Source organism: Eublepharis macularius, chromosome 3 (assembly GCF_028583425.1).
Source record: "Eublepharis macularius isolate TG4126 chromosome 3, MPM_Emac_v1.0, whole genome shotgun sequence".
NCBI classification, from domain to species: domain Eukaryota; kingdom Metazoa; phylum Chordata; class Lepidosauria; order Squamata; family Eublepharidae; genus Eublepharis; species Eublepharis macularius.
In genome coordinates this window covers 1,031,498-1,055,139 of record NC_072792.1, presented here as the reverse complement: position 1 = coordinate 1,055,139, position 23,642 = coordinate 1,031,498, and the positions used below count along the sequence as shown (strand labels likewise).

General features: G+C 45.2%; 1 protein-coding gene across 3 annotated transcripts in view; it reads right to left on the bottom strand.

Moving 5' to 3' along the window:
- The window catches only part of FGFRL1 (fibroblast growth factor receptor like 1), a 244,406-nt gene extending 221,594 nt beyond the window's left edge, over nt 1–22,812 (bottom strand). The window contains exons 1-2 of one of the 3 annotated variants that reach the window (XM_054973973.1): nt 22,553–22,812; nt 21,482–21,590 (exon numbers count right to left, since the gene is read on the bottom strand). In XM_054973973.1, the coding sequence (XP_054829948.1) occupies nt 21,482–21,542 (61 nt within the window). In that variant the 5' untranslated portion in view covers nt 21,543–21,590; nt 22,553–22,812. Of the gene's footprint in view, nt 1–21,481; nt 21,591–21,758; nt 21,939–22,552 lie in introns of those variants that run through there. The other 2 variants (XM_054973976.1, XM_054973974.1) reach the window with 2 other exon arrangements.
- Between the last annotated feature and the right edge of the window lie 830 nt (nt 22,813–23,642).

The following is a 23,642-nucleotide window of genomic DNA, read 5'->3' as shown; positions in this document are numbered from 1 at the left end:
CTTGGAAGTAAACCCTGTTGATTTCGAGTAAATAAGCTGAGAATGTAAATATCCAGAGTTGGCATGTTTATCCCTTGCCTCCTTCAGCAGTAAAGAAGGTGGAAACTGAGAGGAAGCAAGCATTAGCATGAAGACCCCAAGTGAAGCACTCTGAGATAAATACCCTACAAGGAAGCCTGAGATAAATACCCTACAAGGAAGCCTGAGATAAATACCCTACAAGGAAGCCTGAGATAAATACCCTACAAGGAAGCCTGAGATAAATACCCTACAAGGAAGCCTGCACTTTCAAGACTACTGAAGCTTGAGTTTCCGTGAGCCATGCCTGAAGTGGGCTCTGACCCACAAAGGCCTGTGCTGCAATAAATCTTTAAGACTCCCTTTTTTGTTTTTGTTGCAACAGACTAAGAGCAACCCCATGAGAATTTTTAGGTAAGAGAATCTGATTACATTCTCATAAACCAATTTCAAGACATTAGAACAAAAGAACTATTTTTTCTTGTTTCTCATTCAACAGCAAGGCTCAGTCTCATTAAGCTTCAATGAAATCAGCAAGGACAATGCTGTGCTTCTGACTGAGTTGATTACTTCTACTGATACACACAACCAACATGTGGAAGCCTGTATTACCTCCCCAGTGTCTATTTGCTTTCTCTGTAGCCAAAAAAGAGAAAGTGAAAACAAAACATGCGTTCAGGCTCCTGGCTTGGCTTGTTACGCAACATATTTCTAGAGGCTCCTTGCACCGGAAGTCTCTTGACTCATACCAAGGCCTACCAAGAATTTCATCCATGCTTCCAGTAACAAATTCTGACAAAGATACTAATTTAAGGTACAAATTGGTGCTTATATGGTCTTAGAACACTTGAAGATCCATGTTGGAGAGTCCCTCAGAAGGCCCAGGCTCACCCTCCATTATCTCCAAATAAATCTCAAGATCGAAGTCATGCAAATACTTTCTGCTGCTGACGGGCCTCAGACACACGAGAGGCTAGGAGTTATGAGCAGGCCTCTTCCAGTTCCCTCATATTTACCCAATACATCAAATCGTGGCTCTACGGGGCCATTTCAGACCGGAAATACGGCATGAGTGTTGCGGTAATATAGATAAAAGAACATTACACAAAGCAATGCACTTGTATTCTAAGTGAACTTCTGCAATTTGCACAAAGTGTGTCTTTTTCCAGAATGTTGTGTAACCAAAACAAGTGTGCTTTCATCTCTGACAATTAAAAATAGTGGATATTATTATCTAGATTAATGTTCTCCAATCATAGAATGAACCAATGGTGATCTACTAACTTAACTTTGTCATATAAGTATTTAATTAAGCATTAAACCAATTAAACCTATGCTATCACACGAAAAAGGTCTTGGATATTTGCAGACGATAACCTAAAAAACATACACATGCAGATAAGAGTTCTGATTGGAAGAAATCTCATGAGAATCTAGGTGAGAATTTTACCATTGCTATGGGAATCTTAATGCGTTTCATAGAAACTGTGGTTGTTTTAACTTAAGAGTTAATTAGGAAATGTTAGCAAACCGAATTCTTATTGCCTTTCTGTGTTCTGTTTTTGTAGGATTTATATTAATAACCATATATGTTTTGATATCTTGCTTCTTTAATTTCAATAAAAAGAAATAAATAAACTTTCTAGGTTTCTTCTGGGATAGTGGAAGCTTTGGTAAGACATGGGGGGAAGGTTAACTCCACCTCCCATCATGTCAGAGTCCCAAGCTGAATCGGGCCCTGGACTCCTGACTTGCACAGGAAACACCCTGAGAGCTCCATTCCCAGAACGGCTGGCGTCCCGTCTGTTTTAGCCCTCAGGATCAGAGAGCGCTGGGCAAGAGGACTCAACCATAAGGACGCTTTGTATGTCACAAAGCCTCTGTAACCAAAAGGATGAGGGACACCGAACCAATATCCTCTCATTCAAGCCTCCCTCGCAAGAGTTGACATGTGCAGTGGGCAGAAGAAGCCAAAGGCAATTGGTGTTCACCTGCAGCCATTCAATTAGTTCCTTTCATGACAAACTCCAAATAGTTTAAGAAAGATATTGCCTCTGTGCTTACCCCACAACGGCAAGCATCCTTTCTAGGCACCACTTTCAGACCCAAATTAGATGGCCCCTCCCTGACCATAAATCTACATTCACTCAGCCAGCATTCAAAATCCATTTCAAAATGCTCTCCAAGTGAATAGAAGGAATGCAGGCTAAACTTCACAAAGTGCTGTTTGCCCAGACTTCTCACAACAGCCTTTTCTCTGACTGCAGGACAGACCATTAACTAAGGTAAATAAAACATGAGAATCAGTTTTCAGTCCGTACAGATAAGAAGATGAAACCACAGCAGGGAGGGCTGTTGGTCTCTGAAAAAGTTTCCCAAACTGTTCTCTGAATTAACAGCTCTCCAGCCCTTCGTGTGAAAATACCGACAGTTTCATTAAAAGCAACAAAAATGGAGGGCCTTCTGCAAGCGATTGACAGGGTACCCAGGACTGTAAAAATGCCATGAAATACATTTACCAAGCACGGAGGGAAATATTTTGTTTCCTGCTCAAAGTGAAGCTTTTCTTCACAGAGGTTTTTGGGGGGGGGAGGGGGGTTATAAGAGGGCAGAATTTTTCTCCAAAGAGGTCTCTGCTCCCAATTTTCACGCACGCACACTCTTCTTTACCCAGGCTCAAAACGAAGTCTTAACGTAAAGAGCAGTCTGGAGCCCTTGGCTGGGTTTCTTCCTGAAAACTGGATGTGTTCTGACGAAATAAAGCCGTTGGGTTATTCAAAGCTCTGCTGGGTGCCACACTTCTGCACAAACACAAGGGGGAGGGAGTCCAATCGGGACAACCGACCAAACGCAAGACTATCAGATTTGGGAAGAAGACAATTCAGAGAGGGGCTTGGATTTGAGAGGAGACAGTTTACATCAAGATGTAAAACCGAAACTCTGAAGCCACACAATGTCACATGTGCCCATTTCAGAACTGCTAGCACAGAAAGGAGCCTCCTGGCCTTAGAGACTAGCAGACGGCCAGGGCGGGCGTCAGCAGAGCTTCTCAGACTCCTACTGAAACCTCTGCAGCGGGGCTTATTCCCAGGAGAGGGTTCTTCAGGCGGCCTTGTTATGGCAGCATTAGCTTTTGTGGGCTAGAGCCCACTCTGCCACACAGATGCACACACAGGGTTATGGCAGCTTGGAGACCTCTCAGCCTTAAAGGTGTCATGTCTGTACCGCTGCATCCGTAACATTGTTCTGTGTGTTGAACCAATGCTGTACCTTGTTTGCATTTTGCAAATGCTCTAACACTTTCATTTCTCTAACAGCCTGAGAACCCAGCTGTGTTATCTCCTTTCTTTTTTTTTGTTCTTTTTTAAAAGATTTTTATTGGGTGAGTAAAATTTAATATTACACATTTTTTGCTTAATACCCTCATTTCCATATTCCCCCACCCTTTCCCCTCCCCCCTTTATCTCAGACTTCCAACAGTTTTCCAACCCGCTGTCTAAATCTACTGCTTATATCTCTTTTTCTTTTCTTATTCATTCTAATATACTACTAAAATAGATATTATATGTTAAACTATAAAAAACCTAGTATCAAATTAACAATTACAACATGTTTCTGACTTATCTCTTCTCCTCTTGTAAAGATCGCCCTCTCTTCCCTTCTGCCAAATTAATAGTTATCTAGCACCCACATTTCTCCCTTTACGTCCCACTTCTTTTCCAAGTACTGTTTTAGTTTCCCCCAATCATTAAAAAATTCCTCTGGATTCTGTTCTCTCAGCTTTCTTGTCATTTTGTCCACTTCTGCCATGTACAGCAATTTTTGTATCCAATTTTCAATAGATAGTACTTCTTTTGTCTTCCACTTCTGGGCGTATAAAATTCTCGCCACTGTTGTCATGTAAAATAGTAATGTTCTATATTGCCTAGGAATCCCCTCCATATTCAAATTCAACAACAGCAGTTCTGGGTTCTTATTTATTTGAATTTGTAAAATTGCAGTCATAGCTTCTATAATATCTCCCCAGAACTGCTTTGCTACCTCACAGGTCCACCACATATGATATAATGAACCTTCATGGTTTTTACATTTCCAGCACTTATCTGACATTTTGTTATTCCCATATGCTATTTTCTTCGACGTTAAGTACCATCTATATATCATCTTGTAAACATTTTCTTTAATATTAGTACAAGTCGATATCTTCAATGTATTTTTCCATAAGTGTTCCCATGCCTCCATTGTTATGTCTCTATTGCAGTTTATAGCCCACTTCACCATCTGGACTTTAACAGTTTTGTCTTCTGTATACCATTTTAACAAGATCTTATAAACTTTAGAAATCTTTTTCTTGCCTTCTTGTAGTATACCTTCTTCCAATTCCGAGTTTTTCCACTTAAATCCCGATTTTATACAATCCGAATCATATAAGTCTTTAATCTGCCTATACTGGAACCATCCATAATAAGATACTTCATCTTCTGTTTTAAGTTTAATCATATTCTGCTCCATTTTCAACACCTCTTTATATGACCCACATTGTTCCCTATTATAAATTATCCTTGGGTCAATGGCTTCCATTGGCACCACCCACGTCGGGATACCTTCATCCAAATATTTTTTATATTTTTGCCAGACTGTGAAGAGACTTCGCCTAATATAATGATGCAGAAACACAGAGTCCGCTTTAATTTTATCGTACCATAAGTACGCATGCCAACCAAAAAATTTTGTATATCCTTTGAGAGTTAAGAGTTTAAGGTTCTCTAACAACATCCATTCTTTAAGCCACACCAAACATATTGCTTCATGGTATAGTCTTATATTTGGTAACTGTAATCCCCCTCTTTCTTTGGCATCACATAAAACTTTCATCTTCACTCGAGGCTTCTTCCCTGCCCATACAAAGTCCGCTATTTTCCTTTGCCACTTGTCAAATTGCTTGTTGTCTCTTATTATTGGTATTGTTTGCAGTAAAAACATAATTCGTGGAAGTACATTCATTTTAATTACTGCTATTCTTCCCAGCCACGACAAATTCAACTTATTCCATTTGATTAAGTCTCTATCAATTTGTTGCCACAGCTTTTCATAATTGTTCTTGAATAAGTCAATATTTTTAGCAGTAAGCTCTATTCCTAAATGTTTTACTTTATGTGTTACCTCACAGTTGGTAATTTCCGTTAATTCTTGTTGTCTTTGTTTCACCATATTCTTACATAATATCTTCGATTTTCTTTTGTTAACATAAAATCCAGCCAAATCACCAAATTCTTTTATCTTATCCAACAATCTTGACATATTTTGGATTGGATCCTCTACAATAACCATCACATCATCCACAAAAGCTTTGACTTTGTATGTAAATCCTTTAATCTTCAAACCTCTTATGGTGTCGTCTTCTCGTATCTGCATCAATAAAATTTCCAATATCAAGACAAACAACAGTGGAGACAATGAGCAACCTTGCCTTGTACCCTTCCGTATTTCCAGTCTCTTAGTTAATTCGTCATTTACTACGATTGCTGCACACTGGTCTTTATATACAGTTCTCACCACTTGGATGAACTCTTTTCCCATCTGTAACTTCTCCATTGTGGCAAACATAAAATTCCAATTTAAATTGTCAAAAGCCTTCTCTGCATCCACAAAAAAGAAACCAACTTCCTTTTCACAGTGTCTGTCATAGTATTCTATTGCATTTATTACAGTCCTTAGATTGCCTTTAATCTGTCTGTTTGGTAAAAATCCTGCTTGCTCTTCTGCAATAAATTCAGCCAGCCATTCCTTCAGCCTTTCCGCCAATATTTTCGCAAAAATCTTGTAGTCATTATTTAACAGTGATATAGGTCGATAATTTTTTACATTACATAGGTCCTGTTCTTCTTTTGGAATCAGTGATATATTAGCCTCATTCCAGGTTTCCGGAATCTTTTGTCCCTTTAAGATCCCATTCATCACTTTTTTCAGGAAAGGCACCACCTCTTTTGCCATTACTTTATAAAATTTAGCCGTTATTCCATCAGGTCCTGGTGCCTTCCCCAATTTACTCGACTGTATTGCATCCATAATTTGTTTCTGTTATTTCAGCATTTAGTTTTTGCTTCCACTTCTCAGATAGCTTTGGTAAGTCAATTTTGCTCAAATATTGATCAATACTATCCTCCTTTACCACTTTACTCTGATATAGTTTGGCATAAAATTTATAAAATGCTCTACTTATGGCTGATTGATCCATTAATGTCTTTTCTTCTTCTATAATCTTAGTCATCACTCTTTTTTCCCTCCTCTTCTTTAATTGCCAAGCTAAATATTTCCCCGGCTTGTTGGCACCCTCAAATGTTTTTTGTTTTAGTTTCTTCAATTCCCATTCCAATTCTTTGTTGTCCATTGCTTTTAATTGTTCTTGTAGAATCTTTATCTCCAGGTGTAGTTTCTTTTTCCCTGGTCTTTTCTTTAATTGAGTCTCTTTAATTTTTATCTTTTCCTGAATTTCTTTCCTTTTTTCTTCTTTTCTTTTTTTCTTTTTTTGTCTCTCGCATTTAAGTCCATTAAGACACCTCTCATTACAGCTTTGTACGTATCCCATACTTTATACATTGGTACAGATTTATCCAAATTATATTGTATAAAAAATCTGGTTTCTTTCTGTAACCAATCTAGATTGCCCTCCTGTTACAGTAAATCTTCGTTAATTCTCCATCTAAATTTTTTTAACATATTTCCCAAATCTCCACATAACTGGATTGTGATCTGAGCTTACTTTGGGCATAATTTCAACCTCTTTAGTCCATATTGCCAATTCCTTAGAGGCCCAGATCATATCAATTCTCGATAGCGACGAGTGCCTTGCCGAATAATAGGTAAATTTCTTGGCTTTGGAGTTATTTCTTCTCCACACATCCTCCAAATTTTCTTGTTTTTGTATTTCAAAAAAAAGATTTTGGCAATAATCCCCATCTCTTTTGAGTCCCCTTTGTTTTCTTGTCTTCCTGTAAGCTTACCACTCCATTAAAATCCCCTGCCAGGATTATTTGTGAATAAGTCACTCCGTCTAATTGCTTCTGTAAATTCTTTAAAAAAAATTGTCTTTAGCTCCATTTGGTGCATAAATCCCTACTATTAGTGTCTTTTGGGAATTCCAAATAATTTCCACCACAAGATATCTGGCTTCAGAGTCACTAAATATCATTTTAGGTTGCAGCTCCTCCTTGATATATAACACAACTCCCCTTTTTTCTGTTTTGCTGCAGCCACAAATTCTTTTCCTAATTTGTAATTTTTAAGTACTTTTGATCTTGTTTTTTAACATGGGTCTCTTGTAAACAAATTATATTACAACGTTGTTTGGATAGCCAATGAAAAATAGTTTTATGCTTGGAAGGTGAGTTCAGTCCGTTTACATTCCATGATATTACTTTACACTCGATAGTCAAATTCTGGGTCTTTCAGGTAAGTATCATTGTCCAACAGGAACATCTCCATCTCATGCCGCGATCTGATAGTTCTCCTAATTGCTTGAAATTCAAAACTCAGACCCTCTGGAATCTCCCATCTATATCTTATATTCAACTCTTTCAAAATCTGAGTCAGATCTCTATATTTTTTCCTTCCGGAACGCCACGAAATCTAAGTTGTCTCTCCATATATTTACATTCCATCACCGCCACTCTTTCATTCAAGCCTGTGGTTTCTGCTTTAAATGTAGTGGTTAGCTTCTCCGTCTTTTCTTCCACCTCGTTAACTTTTTGCTGCGTCGTCTGTAGTTCCTTCTTGACCTCGTCAATACTCTTTGTTAACTCCACCACTTCAGATTTAATTGTCTCCTTGAGATCCTTCATCATCTCTTGTATTACATCTTTTAGTTCTTTGTTGCCTTCAGCCACTTTCTTATCCAAATTATCAAATGCCGACTGCCAGTCCTTTTTCAACATCGTGGGGCTCGATCTGCTCCACTCCCACAAGTCTGCTCTCTTTCGCAATTCCATGGCTTAAATATTTAAGTTCCCAAATTAAATTTCTTGTTTTACTAGTATTTTGTCCAAAAGTTAGCGCTTTAACTGTCCAAAATGGCGGGCATCTTTTCTCTATGGTTTTACATCGAAGCTTTGCCCTTACCCTTCTCCAAGATGGCCCACTTCCGGTTGCAATGAGGGCTTGCCCTTGCCCTCTTTCAAAATGGCGCACTTCCGCTTCCACCTTTTCCTTCACAGCCGCTCTAGCCTCACATCTCGATGTTTATGACGCACTTCCTGTTCCTTCCCCGTCATCGCACCGCTACTTTCTCTCGCGATGTTTCTCCGTTCCCACAGTTCGCTATCTCTTTAAACCACAGGTATGTAAATAATAATCCTTTCTTCGCCTCTAATTCTTTTCTAAAAGCTTCTTTTCATACAATTCTTTTACTGGGGTGAACTTAATTAGTCCTTTTAAACTTTCTACTTCAGCTTTCTGCTTGAATTTAAATCCTCTAGTCCAATTTTAAACTCGTAGAAGAGATAACGATCTTTACCTTGTCGGGTCTTTTCTGGGTTGTAATCACTGTTTCAGATGTTCAGATTAGTCCAAATTAGTTACTGAAGCTTGGGTACGGCGATCCTATGCCAACTCAATGATTCCAAAGCTGCTGCAGAGATTTCTGCCACCCTTCTTAGAGCAGGACCTCAAGGCTGGGAGAGAATCCTTTGCACAGAACACCCCCTCAGCCGAGATCTACATGCCCTCGGGGTCTCAAGCGTTCTTGCCTGCTCTCCGCCTGAGAGCAGGGGGCCGTGGGCGATCTAGCACCCCACCAGCCCTGACAAACAGCAACTTGGGACAGCTCAGTTCCCCGAACTGCGTCAGACCACCATGATTCCCAAGCCGGAAGTCCTGTGTTATCTCCTTTCTTTGAAGCTCGCTGAAGTGACTTTGCACTGTCTGAAATGTTACAGTTTACTCTCATGCATTCCCAGACCCTTTCCCACGCAAACCTGTGGTCTAGCTGGAAGGGAGGAAATGCGTGGGTATTTGTACTTTCCTCAAGTCTCTATTCCTATCAAGGAAGTATGTACTGCTGAGATGCTTTTTTGCCTCTGAGTAACTCTATGGAAGTATCTATGCAAATGATTGGATTTCTGAATAAAACCATTTAACCAAGAGCTTGGACTTCTTGTTGAAATGGTACAGGGACCTGTCTACCATATCCTGTCATCTATAGCCTGACATAAGGTGCCACAACACTTCTTTCTTTTGGCTGCAACATACAAATATATTGCAATAATCAATAATAATATTGACCTACTCTGTGTAATCCACCTTGAGTCTCAGTGAGAAAGACAGACCGTAAATAACATAAATACATTTCATAAAGTCCTTGAATCTCCCATTCAGATCACGACTGATCCTAAGGGGCCTCCCTTCATGTTTCTTTTTATGGGGGTTAGAGTTTTGTTTAATATGCAAATCTAAGAATATAAAGCCTGAAGATGACAAACAACATCTTGACACTTATATAGGTCTTTCCAGACTTCAAATGTTTTGTCTACATTACTTGGCAATCCTCAAAACGAATCTGCCAGAAAGGCGCCATATTGTAACCCTAAGATCACAGAGGAAAGGCTTCAAACACGGCCTATCCAAGGCCACGTGGGGAGTTCACAGAAGAGCCACGTTTTGAGCTTCTTGGCCATGACATCAGACCAACCCTCACACTGGAAAACAAAGGAACACTCACCAGAGAGCCGGGACTGGCCACGGTTCCCATTGGACTGTACGTGCAGTGGTAAAAAGTTTTGGTTGTGCATAATACGTGCCAGGAATGACGGTACCACCTCACAAGGGTGAACAAGAGTGACAGTAAAGTTACTGGTCCATATGACTAGGCTGAAACTAGTTTACCAAATGAAAACCTACAGAAAGTGAAGAGTAAGGAGCTGAGAGTGTGCCATTTTCAGACTAAGGCAAGCTTGCTAGAGTTATCCATCCCCATACAGACTCTGTTCTACAACAAGAGAAATATTACAGTAGGAGGTAGTTTAGGAAAGAATCCAGACACCCTGGGGGTGGTAAATAAATGCTCCTTGACTGGACCAAGAGACAGAATACTGGATCAAAAAGGCTGCAGCCAGTCACAACTGTATTGCACAAATCCCCCAGTGTGCATGTGAGCCCGGAAGACAGCTTCATACACTTTGGGAAGAACAAAACAAAAGTAGTGCTGGTTGGAAAGGCAGATATACTGCAGGGCATGGTACCCCCCACTTTCTACGGGGCTCTGCTCACCCTCGCAGACTCAGCTAAGAGCCAGGAGGTTATACTGGATCCAGTGGTGCAGCTACTTGAGCAAGTTCATGCGGCGGCAAAAAATGCCTTTGTGTGGCCCAAAAGAAGATGGCCTCCTACCCTGACGTGGCCAATCTGGCCATCTGGATCCACATCATGGTAACATCAAGACTTGACTACTGTAATGCATTATACATAGGTCTTCCCTCAAAGTCAGAGACTCCACAGCTCAATCGTTACCAGCTCGGCAGAGCATGTATATTACTGACATTCTGCAGCCACTCACTCCACTGGCTACCCATTAGACACCGGGCGTAATTCAAAGTCTTGACTACCATGTGCAAAGCACTTGGCCCCTCACGCCTACAGGACTGCCTCTCTCCCTACGGTCTGCCATGGCAGCTTTGCTCATTAGAATGGGGGCTTCTGCAGGGGCCACCCGGCAAACAGTCAAAATGAACAGCTGCCCCCGTACACGCGCATTCTCTGTAGTGGCTCCCACCTTATGGAAGGACCTGAAGAGGTCAGGAAAGTTCCCTGTGTTGTGGCTTCCTGCAAACTGTGCAAAACCAAATTATTCACAGGGCTTTCTTACACAGGGAACAGGGCAGTGCTGTAAGGAAACGGCTCGGAGAGATGCTTCAATATAGGAATAGGGACGGTAGACTATACTACTTGGGCCCTGTTACCGTCACTTACTATGCCATGTCAAATGGCTTATATTCTGTTTCAACTCTGTTTCTGCTCTGTATCAAATTTCTGCTTGTTTTTCACATTTCTGTCATCCATACCCTACTGTACTGTTTGTTAAACGTCCAGCTGCTGATTGTATTTAATACACTGTGTAATCTGCCTTCAGTCTCAATGAGAAAGGCAGACCGTAAATAATGTAAATAAAGTTCTAAAATTCCATTCTGCTTTAGTTACACTCAGGACAACTGGATTCTCTTGCGTTTAAGGGTCCCTGCAACGGAGCGGAGGAACCCCTTGCCGCTTTCCACTTTGGTAGCCCACTTATCGCAGGGGTTGTTCTCGCTGGGAAAATCTATGGCTGCTATTCCCAAATGCTTATTGTAAAGCAGCTCAACTGCTTCACCTTTTGCCTGCATTTACATGTGGAAATCTCTCCAGCTGCTATGCAAGGAAACAGCACAATAATCTGAACAAGTATAAAAATATTACAGAAAAGTTGTAAAAGAATCCAGTAGGAAGAGAAAAATAGGGTCTTTAGATCTACACAGATCTTTTGGGAAATTAAGGATTCAATATATTTACTTATCTAGTTCATACCAAAGTCTTGGGAACAGTTAAAAGGAATGTCAACCCCTGGATGAAATAACAAGAGCCAGTTTGGTGTAGTGGTTAAGAGCAACAGGACTCTGATCTGGAGAGCCGGGTTTGATTCCCCACTCCTCTGCCTGAAGCCAGCTGGGTGACCTTGGGCCAGTCACAGCTCTCTCAGCCCCACCCACCTCACAAGGTGATTGTTGTGGGGAGAATAATAACACAGTAAACCACTCTGAGTGGGTGTTAAGTTGTCCTGAAGGGCAGTATTTAAATTGAATGTTATTATTAATATCTCATTGCTGAGAAGAATTTCACTAGCCAAAATGAATGTCTTACTAATAACTCTTCCTCCAAATTAGGCAAAAAAGAATTTTTGGTAAAAGTTTTGCAAACATTTACAATGATTCTGAGATCTTAGCAAATACTCATCTGGAACTTTATAGGGAATGGGGAAAAGAAAGGCTTGCACACACTTAAGATTCCCAAGAAAGGAGACATTTGTATTTCACGTGCTATAAAGGTACTATAATAATAACATAGTAACATTCGACTTATATACTGCCCTTCAGGACATTTTAATGCCCACTTAGAGCGATTTACGAAGTATGTTATTATTATCTCCACAACAATCACCCTGTGAGGTGGGTGGGGCTGAGAGAGAGCTCTGAGAGAGCTGTGACTGACCCAAGGTCACCCAGCTGGCTTCAACTGGAGGAGTGGGGAATCAAACCCGGCTCTCCAGATTAGAGTCCTGCCACTCTTAACCACTACACCAAACTGGCTGCGCACTTGGACAGCCAAACTGGGATGTGCACTTGAGTACACTTGGTTTAAGAACACACCTGAAAAATACCTTATCAGTATTTTCCAGGTATATCTGTGAGTCTGGATTGATATCCAAGATTCTTAGATATACCAATTTTCCTATCCTAAATAATCCCTAAAATATTTGAGAATAACTAGGACTGGCATTTTAAAGGTTTTTACACCAATACTAGAATAAAAAAGTACCAATTTTTTTATAACACATCCCTGGGAGACCTTGGGCCAGTCACAGCTCCTTCAGAGCTCTCTCAGCCCCACCCACCTCACAGGGTGAGTGTTGCAGGGATAATAATAACACACTTTATTATTATCATCATCATCATCATCACCATCATCATTATTATTATTATAAACCTGCAACATAGTATAAGGAAAGCCAAATATTCCTAAAATACATAAACAGATTAAATGAAAGTGCATTTCAAGGCACACGCCTTAATGTAAAATGACACATGGCAAAAACTGTTTAAAAAATAAAGCTACTGTGTTTTCAAGCTACTGTGTTTCTAGTAAGTACTGCAATACAGTATTAATCTGAAAGGAAATGCTTTAAAAATGAAAGAGTCAAGATTAAAGACCAACACAATGAAGTTTTCAGGAGTCAAAACCCCCTTAGTCAGATATGGGTAGGGATGGAGACCCCTGAGCCTTTATCCCTGAGCTTGAGTGGGGGTCTCCCTTCCTACTTGTGTCTGAAGAAGTGACCTTTGATGCCACTCGAGAAAGGACTTCAGAATCATTTTTCAGGGCCTACTAAAGGAGGTGTCCAGATGTTTTATTATGAGCATGAGTCCAGGGACCTCCCCAAAGATGAACAAAACTTACTCCCGCATGAGCTTCCCTGAATCGGAGTTTGCCATTAGACCCAGGCGCTGGAGTGTCCGTGCATTGCTTGGACATTTGCAACAGAAAGAGGGGACGTTACAAAGAGAGAGGGCTGTTTGCAACAATATCTAATCCAATCGGAATAGCAATCAGTTCACTCACCACGGGTGTGGGCCACTCCCCATTGTTGTTAGATAGGCAAAGAAGGGTTTAACATAAAATCCAGTACAAGATAAGTAGATGCAATAAAGATCTGCAAGATAATAGCCCCTGTAGTGAGGAAGGAACCCCAGATCCCATATTAAGACTCAAGAATGAATTCTAGTTCAGAAACATTGTGCTGAAGTTCTTTTGCCTGAGAATACTCCAACATATCAGAAGAAGTGATCTTTGACTCACAAAAGTGTGTGTGAGAGAGAGACAGAGAGACAAAGACAGAGAGAGACAGAGAACTGACATAAGGCGGCCCAGGAGGCAACTTTCTCTGCAGAGCCTTCCTTGGTGGTTCCCCACCCAAGTACCGACCCAGCTTAAGCTTCCAAGACCTGATGAGATAGGCTGTGCCATGCCACCTTCCCTCCCTTCCAGAAATTTGCACTAGAATAAATGTAGCTAATCTTTGCAGAGTCTCCTCTATGGCCTCCTGTTGCATTTTGTTCCTACAGGCAAACATGATCCCTGTCTGGAATCATCACCAGGGTGACTCAGAGAAGACTCGGCTCATCCGCGTTCAGTAACGTTCCTCAGGCCATCACTGACCCACGTTGCCTGGAACCACGCCAAGTGCCTAAAACGTGTAAACACTGATACAGCTGCAGTAAGGGCAGGAGAGCGAGCAGCGGGTTCCAGAGGGGTCAGGAGGACTAGTCATGCGTAAGAAAGCCGAATCAGAGCAGCACCCTGCGCCCGACCGGAGCTGATGCAACTGAGCAGAGTTCCGGTCTCAGGAGCCCCGTTTTTAAATGCTCAGCAGTTTCTGGGGACTCATTGGCAAATGCCACTGTGCTGTCCTAATATTATTAATAATAATAATATTGTATTATTCTCCCTGCGCAGCGGCAGGGAGAGGGAAATTTAAACCCCGGCAGGCTGCACTCAGCCGCTTGTTGGGGAAACCCCTCCCCCCCCGACAAGCGGCTGAGTCGGGGGGGGGGTGAAATGCCCCTCCCACTGCCGCTGCCCAGAGAGGGGCTGCATCTTCTCCAAAATTTCTGCACACATGACTTGTTGCATTAAAGGTTTTAGCCCACAAAAAAACTATCCTGACCACCAAAGGCAACAAGATGCCAACTGGACAGATCTGGAACAACGTAAGAAGAGCCCTGCTGAAACCAACCAGAAGTCCAACAGGTCTAGCATCCCACTTTATGCTGGGGCCAACCAGTGGCCGATAGAGCCACCGAACAGGCGGTGTGGCCTCCTAGCACAATTACTGAGGTTTACTGCCTCTGGACGTGGGTCTTCCTCAGAGTCACTTTGTCAGAATTCCACAATCACTGAGCGAAAATGGGCCTCCCACTGGAATAACTTTAGAACGTACGAAGAGCCCTGCTGGGTGGGACCGGCGGGTTCATCCAGTCCAGCATCATTTCTCCCACACTGACCAACCAGTTTACTCCGGAGGGCCAACCACAGGGTGGCACAGGCGGCAAGGCTCGGTGCTGCCGCCTGGCATGGCTATTCAGAGGCTGTCTGTGTGTGGAAGTTCCCTTTAGTCGCCACGGTGAGCAGCCACTGATGGGTCCGTCCCCCACAGATCTGTCTAATCCCCTTTGAAAGCTGTCCGTGCTTCTGGTCAGCACGACATCCGCTGGCAGCGAATTCCACATTTTAACAACCCGTTACATAAAGAAGTATTTCCTTTTGTCCATCCTGAATCTCCTGCCCATGAACTTCTCTGGGCACCCTCAAGTTCTAGCAATTGGGAAGAGGGGGGAAAGTTCGCTCTGTCCGTTCTCTTTACCCCATGCATAATTTTATAAACCTCTATCATGCCCCACTTCCCGGACTCTTCAGCCTTTCCTCATAGGAAAGGGCTACAACCCCCTATTCAAGGGGTGCCCCAAAGTTCTAGTATTATGGGGGAAAGAGGGGGGAGCTGTCTGTGTCCAGTTCCTCCATCCTATGATTAATTCTGTGACCCTCCATCATATTCTCTTTTATTTGATTTTTCTCTAAACTAGAAAGCCCCGGACACTTCCGACTTCCCTCATAGGCAAGCTGCTCCAAACTCCAGTCAACTTAGTTGCCTCTTCTGTAATTCTACCATCTCTGCAACATCTGCAGAATGATACAGGGAGTTCCAAATGACGCTACACCACAGATCTCTACAGGGGCATTATAATATAGGCCATTTGATTTTCACTCTCTTTCCTAATAAAGCCCTCCCCCCCTTTTTTTTACTTTACTTCATTTATACTCTGCCTTTCTCCCTAATGGGGACCCCAAGCAGCTTACATAATTCTCCCCGTCTTCATTTTATCCTCCCGACAACCCTGTGAGGTAGGCTGTGCTAAGCGTGTGCAACTGGCCAAGGTCACCCAGGGACCTTCCACAGCAGACTGGGGATTCGAACCTGGGACTCCCAGACGCTATTCTGAAACTGACCATGACACACTCAGGTGCTCTCACAGACATACATTTCGAAGCAATGGGGAAAAGAGCTTTTCTTTTTTCTGGGAAAATGGAGATTTTGAGAAAAAAAGGAAATATACTGCAACATTTGGTTTCCAATCAAACCAAACTTATTTTACTACTCCAGCAACATAAAAGGCATTTATAATTTAGCTTCTATATAAAATTATACTAATTGATATATTTATGGGATAGAAAAGTATAAACACCTTAAGCTTCCACCCTAAGCAACATTACTCCTTTCTAAGCCCACTGACTTCAAAGGACTTAGGGATGTTCGTTTTCTACAAGCAAAATTGGAAATACATTGCCTAATGCTTGTAAGCTGTCTTGCACACATTTTTTTCATGCATTAAACCTAGTAAAACCTTGTTTTAAAAGCTCGTTACAAAGGGGGGGGGATTTCAACACACCCTAAAATTTACCAATTTTTCTATCAGAAAAACTGAAAGAGTCCTTAAAAATATCTCTCATAATTCTACCAGCCTTCACCTCTGTATCGCTGCTGCCACACACAGAGCCAACACTTCCATCGAGCTCTCCGCTACAACGCTTAAGATCCAGATCGATCTCAGGCTCAGCCACCGCGGACCCCATCTGCACATATTTAAAGTTAGGACTTCTTGTTCCAAAGCACATCCCTGACACGTCCCTACCCTGAACTTTTAGTTATTTATTTATATTTCAATTTATATACCGCCCATCCCCAGGGGCTCTGTGCGGTGAACAGTTAAAATTGATAAAAAACAAGAACTAAAATCAATATACAAACAATAAAACAAATTAACAAAGTGCAGTGGTGGAGAGAACCCTCCCCCACCCCAAAGGTGGGAGGCCGACATGGCACCGCCCCCTTCAGTCACCGAATGCCTGGCGGAACAGCTCTGTCTTACAGGCCCGGCGGAACGATAATATGTCCCACTGGGCCCGGGTTTCCATTGAAAGAGCGTTCCACCAGGCTGGGGCCAGGACTGAAAAGGCCCTGGCCCTGGTTGAAGCGAGGCGGGCTTCTTTAGGGCCAGGGACCACAAGTAAATATTTATTCACTGATCAAAGCGATCTCCGGGGAACGTACAGGGAGAGGCAGTCCCGAAGTTACTTCATTTGCCACGTGGCTGCTCACTCACCCACTGGACCTCTCCACAACCCAACTTTGTTGTCACCATCCTGAATAATTTGGCATTGCCTTGGCATTATACCTGGCCACTTACCCACCACAAATTCCAAGCCACTTATGAACAAATAAAACATCACCAGTCCCAACACCAATCCTTGTGGGACCTCACTGCGTACCTCCTTCCACTGTGAGGACGGTCCATGTATTTCTACTCTCCGTTCCCTGCCTTTTATTCCCATGATTTATTCAGAAATCTCTGGTACCTTGTCAAAGCCTTTTGGTAGTTCAGGAATATAATATCTACCAGATCACAAATATTACTATGTGCATCACCAAGATGCCACGTGCAGGAAGACAGCAGTTTGTTTTAACTGAATATGGAAGGTCAGGAAACGTGGCCAAATATCATCACTACAAGTTTTTTGCATCCTATAGCCTTAGCCATCAGGAGGTAGAGTGCATCACTAAACCACAGGAAAGGACAGTGAGCAACAAGCCATAGGCTAGTTCCAAAGACAAATCATAGCCTGCCCCCATCTCTGGTCCTAATGCAATTCACTGATTTCTGTACCACCAACCAAATCACCATTATATCTGGACTGACAAACTGTCTTTTGAACCTAGTTCCCAAACCATTAACTGAACCTGGTTTGCAACCTGATTTGGACGGCAAGCACAAACCACAGATGGAGAGTTCAGATGTAACCACCAACGGATGATAAAAGAGTAATTATCTAATGGAAGAGGAGAAGCAGAAGGCTTGTTTACTGACCGCCAATGCATAGCTGGCAATTAAGTTAAGTAATAACGAGAGATGTAAATGTCCAGAAGTTTTGAGGCCAAGGAGAAAAAACAGAAATTTAGGCAGAAACTGAAATATGTGCAACTTTTTTTACCCATTTGGCAACATAAAAAGCATCATTAGTAACTGAGTTACCATACAGAATTGTACTATTTAGCGTATTGGTGGAATCTAAACACATCATATCTCCATATGTTATAAGAAAAATTACCAAATCTACCCAATACTTGAGAAAAAGTTGCAAACTGGTGCTTCACATGCTACAACAGCACATGTATCTTAATTTTTTCTATCTGTGAGGCAGGAGAAAATAAACACTGAAGGTTGAAGAATCTTAATCGCTGTGTGCTGCTAGTACAAAAAGCAAAGACGGGGTTAGGCAGCCCTGTCTGACCCAAGAGCTCCTACCTGCTTCAGTGAAGTCACATGAAACTGAACCACACAGGAATAATTTTAAGGAGGCGGCCACGCAGCCGTGGGGCGTAAGCATCGGGCCTTGCTTTCAACAGCATTCCACTGACAGAATTCCACAGGGCAAAAACGGAGAAGCTCTTAGACTGAATATGGAGCTGGCGGACTGCTAGGCTCATGCAGGCCCAGAAGTGACACGGAGAGGCAGACGTCTCAGATGGGAGGCCACGTAGCATCAAGAGTGGCCGGCAGCGGGAAACAGTCTGATGGGATATATGGGTCATGACCCAGTGGGAAGTTCTCTCGGGGACGCTTCTTCCATAGTTCTTTGTCATTTCAGTGGGGCATGTACAGGAGAACTTCCCAGTAGACTGTGGTAATAAGCAGCCCCCACAGCCTCACCCCCCCCCTTCTCCTGCTTCAGTCTCTCCTTCCCACCCAGCAGCCACTCCTCCACTCTGTTTTCAGCTTTCCCTTCTTCCCTCCCTTTGGCAGCCTCTCCTCAGGGAAAAAAATTGGCCAAGTTGCACGGTAACCGCCGGGCTGGGCCAAGCAAGCCCGAGGTTTCCTTCAGGTTTGTAGAAAAATCCACCTATCTATTCCTCGCTCCATTTTGCAGGACTACTGGTCTTTGGCCCAGTTCAGCACTGTCTGTAAGAAAATTGCTGTTGTCTTAAAACAACATTTTAACCTCATTTTAATCCTGTTTCAGATTAGAGGTTCCATTTTATTTAAATTTTTACTCACTAGTTCAGTGTAAATACATGCCTGTTTAATATGGAACCAATTAACTCAATTTGCCAGGTAAAATGACCCCAAGTTCCGAAAATGTTGGCTAGTCTACAAAGCCTGGAAACCAGAATGCTGAAAGAATCAGATTCTATGGTATTCCTTTCCAGGATTCCCATTTATACACCCAAATAATTTATCCTGAGGCCTCAGAGTGGGTTACAAAAAAGGCTTTAAAAATCCGCAACTCGCATTTACGCGGCTGGCCCTCTTCACAGCTATCTCACTGAAGTGCCTACACCATTCCCAGGTTTCAATTTCTTTCCCACTCCTCTGCTTTCCCACAGCCCATACTCTTCTTCTACCCAACTTAGCAATGCCTAACCCACAGACAGCCACCTTCTCGTATTTGTTCTCCAGGCATTGTTCCAGGGGCTAGAAACTCTACGTGCTGATGGTGTCTCAGAGCTGGTCGCATCTAGCGCCATAATTATGAAACACAGCCAAGACAAGACACACAGAAGAGATCTGTAACATCCTAGTACAGGCCCTCTCTTTATTATTATTTACTCAAATGACTAGAGGTTTTTTCCAGGTATGCCATCCCCCCCAAAAAACACAAGGGCGTCGTACAGGTTATAGTTATGTTCAATAGTAATTTGTGTAGTTTTGCATTCAGAGTGGTCTTCCTTGCAAGTAAATAAAATATCTGGAAACTGTTCTTTTCCTTCCACATTGAGCTGTGGCAAATGTTACCAGGCCTTGATTAAAACCTGGTGGCACCACTAAGAAACAGCTAATATTGCTGAAGGGACCGGTCTGGCCCACCGGTTGCCGGCTAGCTAGCTATCCCAGCCTGAAGTCATCTAAGCCCTTCTTCTTGGATCTTGGAGTTTCACAACTAATCTGTACACAAAACTGAAACCAGAAACAAGTGAATCATTGTAGTACTCTATCTGAACTGACCGGGGGGGGGGGGGTAGCACAGGTACATTTTAGAAAAGAGCACTTTAAAATTACCCAGTTTCTAGCAAGTGACCTTTTACGGCACATAAATTGTACAGCTTCTATTTTGGCAGCATTTCCATCATCTAGGAGACAATCTCTAAATGTGTCAACTTACCATGTTTACTTCTTAAATTCACAAACTATACTGCATAATCTTCCCTCAGCAGAAATCCTAGATCTATTGTTTTATACCACTGCAATCAATTACTAAATGTTTTTCAGAAATCACTGGATGGAACTATTTTGAACAATCCATGAAGCTAGTTCTGACGCAAACATTACAAAATGCCGTTTCTTGTCTTAATTTCTTCTTTCCCTGTGCAGAAGCTACGAAGTGCAAAAGAATTACCTTTTCCTTTGTTTTTAATCTTAACAACTGTGGTCAAACTCTTGAAATTTAGCATTTTTAAGGTCACTTTTCTAGTCCACAGCATCTATTAAATGAGTATCGTTATAGAACATAATACACACTGGCCTTCACTCATTCAGTACACCATCCATCCGAAGACTGTCTCCATTTAGTCTGCTGGTCTTAAACTTGACTGTTTGCCTTTCATCCAACATGTAGGAGGATCATTTTACACAGCTACTGCCTCTATAAAACATTTGCTAAGGTCTGAGTGCAGTCGGGACTGCCATTGTTTCCACAGCAAGACTGGGGCTCCTTCCCCCTTACGCTGAGCCTCATGAGAGTGGCAGCCAGCACAGCTCAGGATAAAAGTATGGTTGTTGGGAGTATTTCTAGAGCTTATACATCCCATTTATCTGAACCACTAACATGCAAGTTCACTGGGAAGTAGACTGGACTCTTTATTACTTGTGCCAATCCTCAAAAGGAGAAGACAAACAGGAGAGCAATTTAACTGAACGCTGCTTGCACGGCCTCCTCCTGCCCAAGCAAGAAGTGTCCGTCACAAAGGCTCCGGATGCTGGCAAAGGGGCACTCTGGAAAAGGGCTGTTCGGGGGCTGTCATAAGGAAGGAATTACTATAGTTTTCTTGAGGTTTTTTTTTCTTCTTCAATCCTTTGTCAACTTACAAAAGCACCTACCTTTGTACTCTTTTTGTTACTGCTGCCCCCCAGTCCCCCTGTGGAAGTGCAACCTGCTCAAGGGACTCTGATCAGGGGTTGCAGCCCCTGCACTGAAATATGCCTTCGCTGTTGAGAACTGTCATTTGTCTGTCACTGGAGGGAAGTTAATGGGCTTGTTTGTTTAGCGAGTGCTATTGGGAATACACAGAGCTAGACTGAGAGAGATTACAGAAGGGGAGAGGCCCACCTGATCCACCGAGGAATGCAATTGTTATCCTAGACTGAAATTTGGAAGCCAACTGCACATTTTCACACCTAAGAAACAACAATAGCAATGGAAAGCCCCAGAGCACACCTGCATGGCAGGAAATAAGCACCACAAGGGAAAATAATTGCTTCGACAGTTTTGTGCAACCAGGACCATTCCTACAACATACAAAGGAAGGAAGGTACACAAAGCACGTGCTGGACTGGAATGAAAATGCAGAATGCAAACAATTTCCAGCCGGCCTGAAGCTCCTTCTACTCACCTCTTGCTGCGTCCACAAGCACAACAATCCCCACAAAGAGCAGTGTGAGCTGGGCTTTCATTTTGAATGCTGGGGTCTCTCTAGCTCACTATCCCTTGGCCTTTCAACGCTGGGAAAAAAGAGAACCGAAAGGGAGAGTAAAGGACCCACCACAGGAACATTCCCAGGCTCAAAAACACATGAAAATTAAACATCACACATTTTAGAGACAGTTAAATAATGGGGAGCGGGGGGGGGGGGCAACAATCCAAGGTTCTCTCTTTGGCTCTTGACTCACAGGTCTGCTGCCAGGTCTTTCGGGGCACTTCTGCACTTGTGGCTGCAGGCATGCCCAGAGGGGCATGCGTGGCACAAAACAAGATTTCAGGGTCGCCGCAACGCCTGGTGAATGTGGGTGCGGGTGTGGGTGTGTAATCCCATCTGCGGTCGGACCCGGCGATGTCCCCCCCGGGCTGCCGCTGCGGCGGATTCAAGCGACCTGCCCGCTGCAAGCGTTGCTCGAAGGGGAAGCGCGTCTGCACCGCCATTGGGCAGGACCCGCCGCGAGGGACGGCGATGCCCGGGCAGCTGCGGCGGAGACTCGCCAGCCGCCCCGGCAGCCCGAGCCCCGCCGGCCGGCGGCAGGCAGAGCCCCGCAGGCGCCGCTCCAGCCTCCCGCCTGCCCTCGCCAGCGCCCCGCGGGGAGCCTGCCCTGCCCTGCCCTGCCCTGCCCTGCCCTGCGGACACGCAGCCAGCCGTGGCAAGCGGCGAACAAAGCGAACAATTACGCCGCGCGATTAGCTGACAAATTTGCGCCGCCGAGCCTTGGCCCGGGGAGGGGGAGTGGAGGGGGGCGGGCGGGCGGGCGAGCGAGCGGCGGAAGAAGGAGCCGAGCCGGGCCGGGCCGGGGAAGCTCCCGACCCGAGCGGCGGCCAGTCCTCCGCGAAGCCGCTCGGCCGGGGCGCCGTCGGGGCGCGAGTGGGCGGCCGAGCCGAGCGGCCCCGATCCCCGCTGGCCAGCGGGCGGCGGGCAGGAGCGAGCGCGGGGGCTGGGGCTGGGGCTGGGGCAGCCCGCCGGCCGGCCGGCGCGTACCTGGCGCTGCTGCTGCTGCTGCTGCTGCTGCTGCTGGCGCCGCTGCTGCTCCGGGCGCTGCCCGCCTCGCCTCGCCTCGCCTCGCCTCGCCTCCCCCCGGGCGAGGAGCGGCGGCGGCGGCGGCTCCGGCGCCCTGCCTCTCACCGCCGGGCTGCGCGCGTCGCCACCATCTCCCCGCACGGCCGCCGGGCTGCCCGCGGCGCGGCGCTGCGCTGGGGCGCCGCCGGCCCCGCTCCTCCCTCTCGCCGGCGGGCCGGGATGCCTCGGGCGCCGAGGTGCGACTCCTCCCCGCCCCCCGCCGGGCCGGCCACTTCTGGGGAGCGCCCGAGGCGGCGGGGGAGGCCCCGCCCCGCGCCCAACTTTGCGCCAATCCCTTCCTTCCCGGCCCCGCCCGCCGGCGCGCGCGCCCGCTTAACCCTTCGCGGGAGGGAGCGCCGAGAGGTGGGGACGGGGGGCGGCGGGGGGGCTCCTGGCCCCGCCCGGGGGGGCCCCTCGGGAAGCGGCTGCGGCTGCGGCTGGCTGCGCGCAGGGCTGCCGAGAGCGAGCGCCCGAGCCCTTCCCGGCGGGCTCCCCCAAGCCCGGGAGCAGCCCGCGGCGGCCGCGGCGCAGGCAGGAGCCCGTCGCCAGCCCCGCGAGCGGGACGGACCCCGAGGAGGAGCCGGCCAGCTCGCCCGCCGCCGCGCCGGCCCTCGCTCGCGGCCCTTGGCCCGGCCAGTGGCGGGACGCGCCGGCTCTCTCGCGGGTTTCCTGGTCCCGCCAGAGCGCGAGGGAGCTCCGGAAGGGGCCTTCGCTGGCTCGCGGCGCCCGGCGGCAGAGGCCGGGCCCCGGGGAAGGTGTTCCCTCGGAGCCGGCGCCGCCGAGCGGGAGGGACCGCCCGGGGCACCTGTCGAGACTGGGGGAGCCGCAGCCGGACGGAGCCTCCAGAGAAGGGAGCAGCGCCCCAAGCCGCCCGCCGAAGGGGTCTCCTTCGCATGGCTTCCGACGGGTTTTACTCCCTTTCTGTTCTCTTGCTTTTTAAATTATGCGTTCTTCATATTCCGTGCATTGCCCCGGTCAGCCTTTCACGCTTACGCCCTTTACGCAGACACCG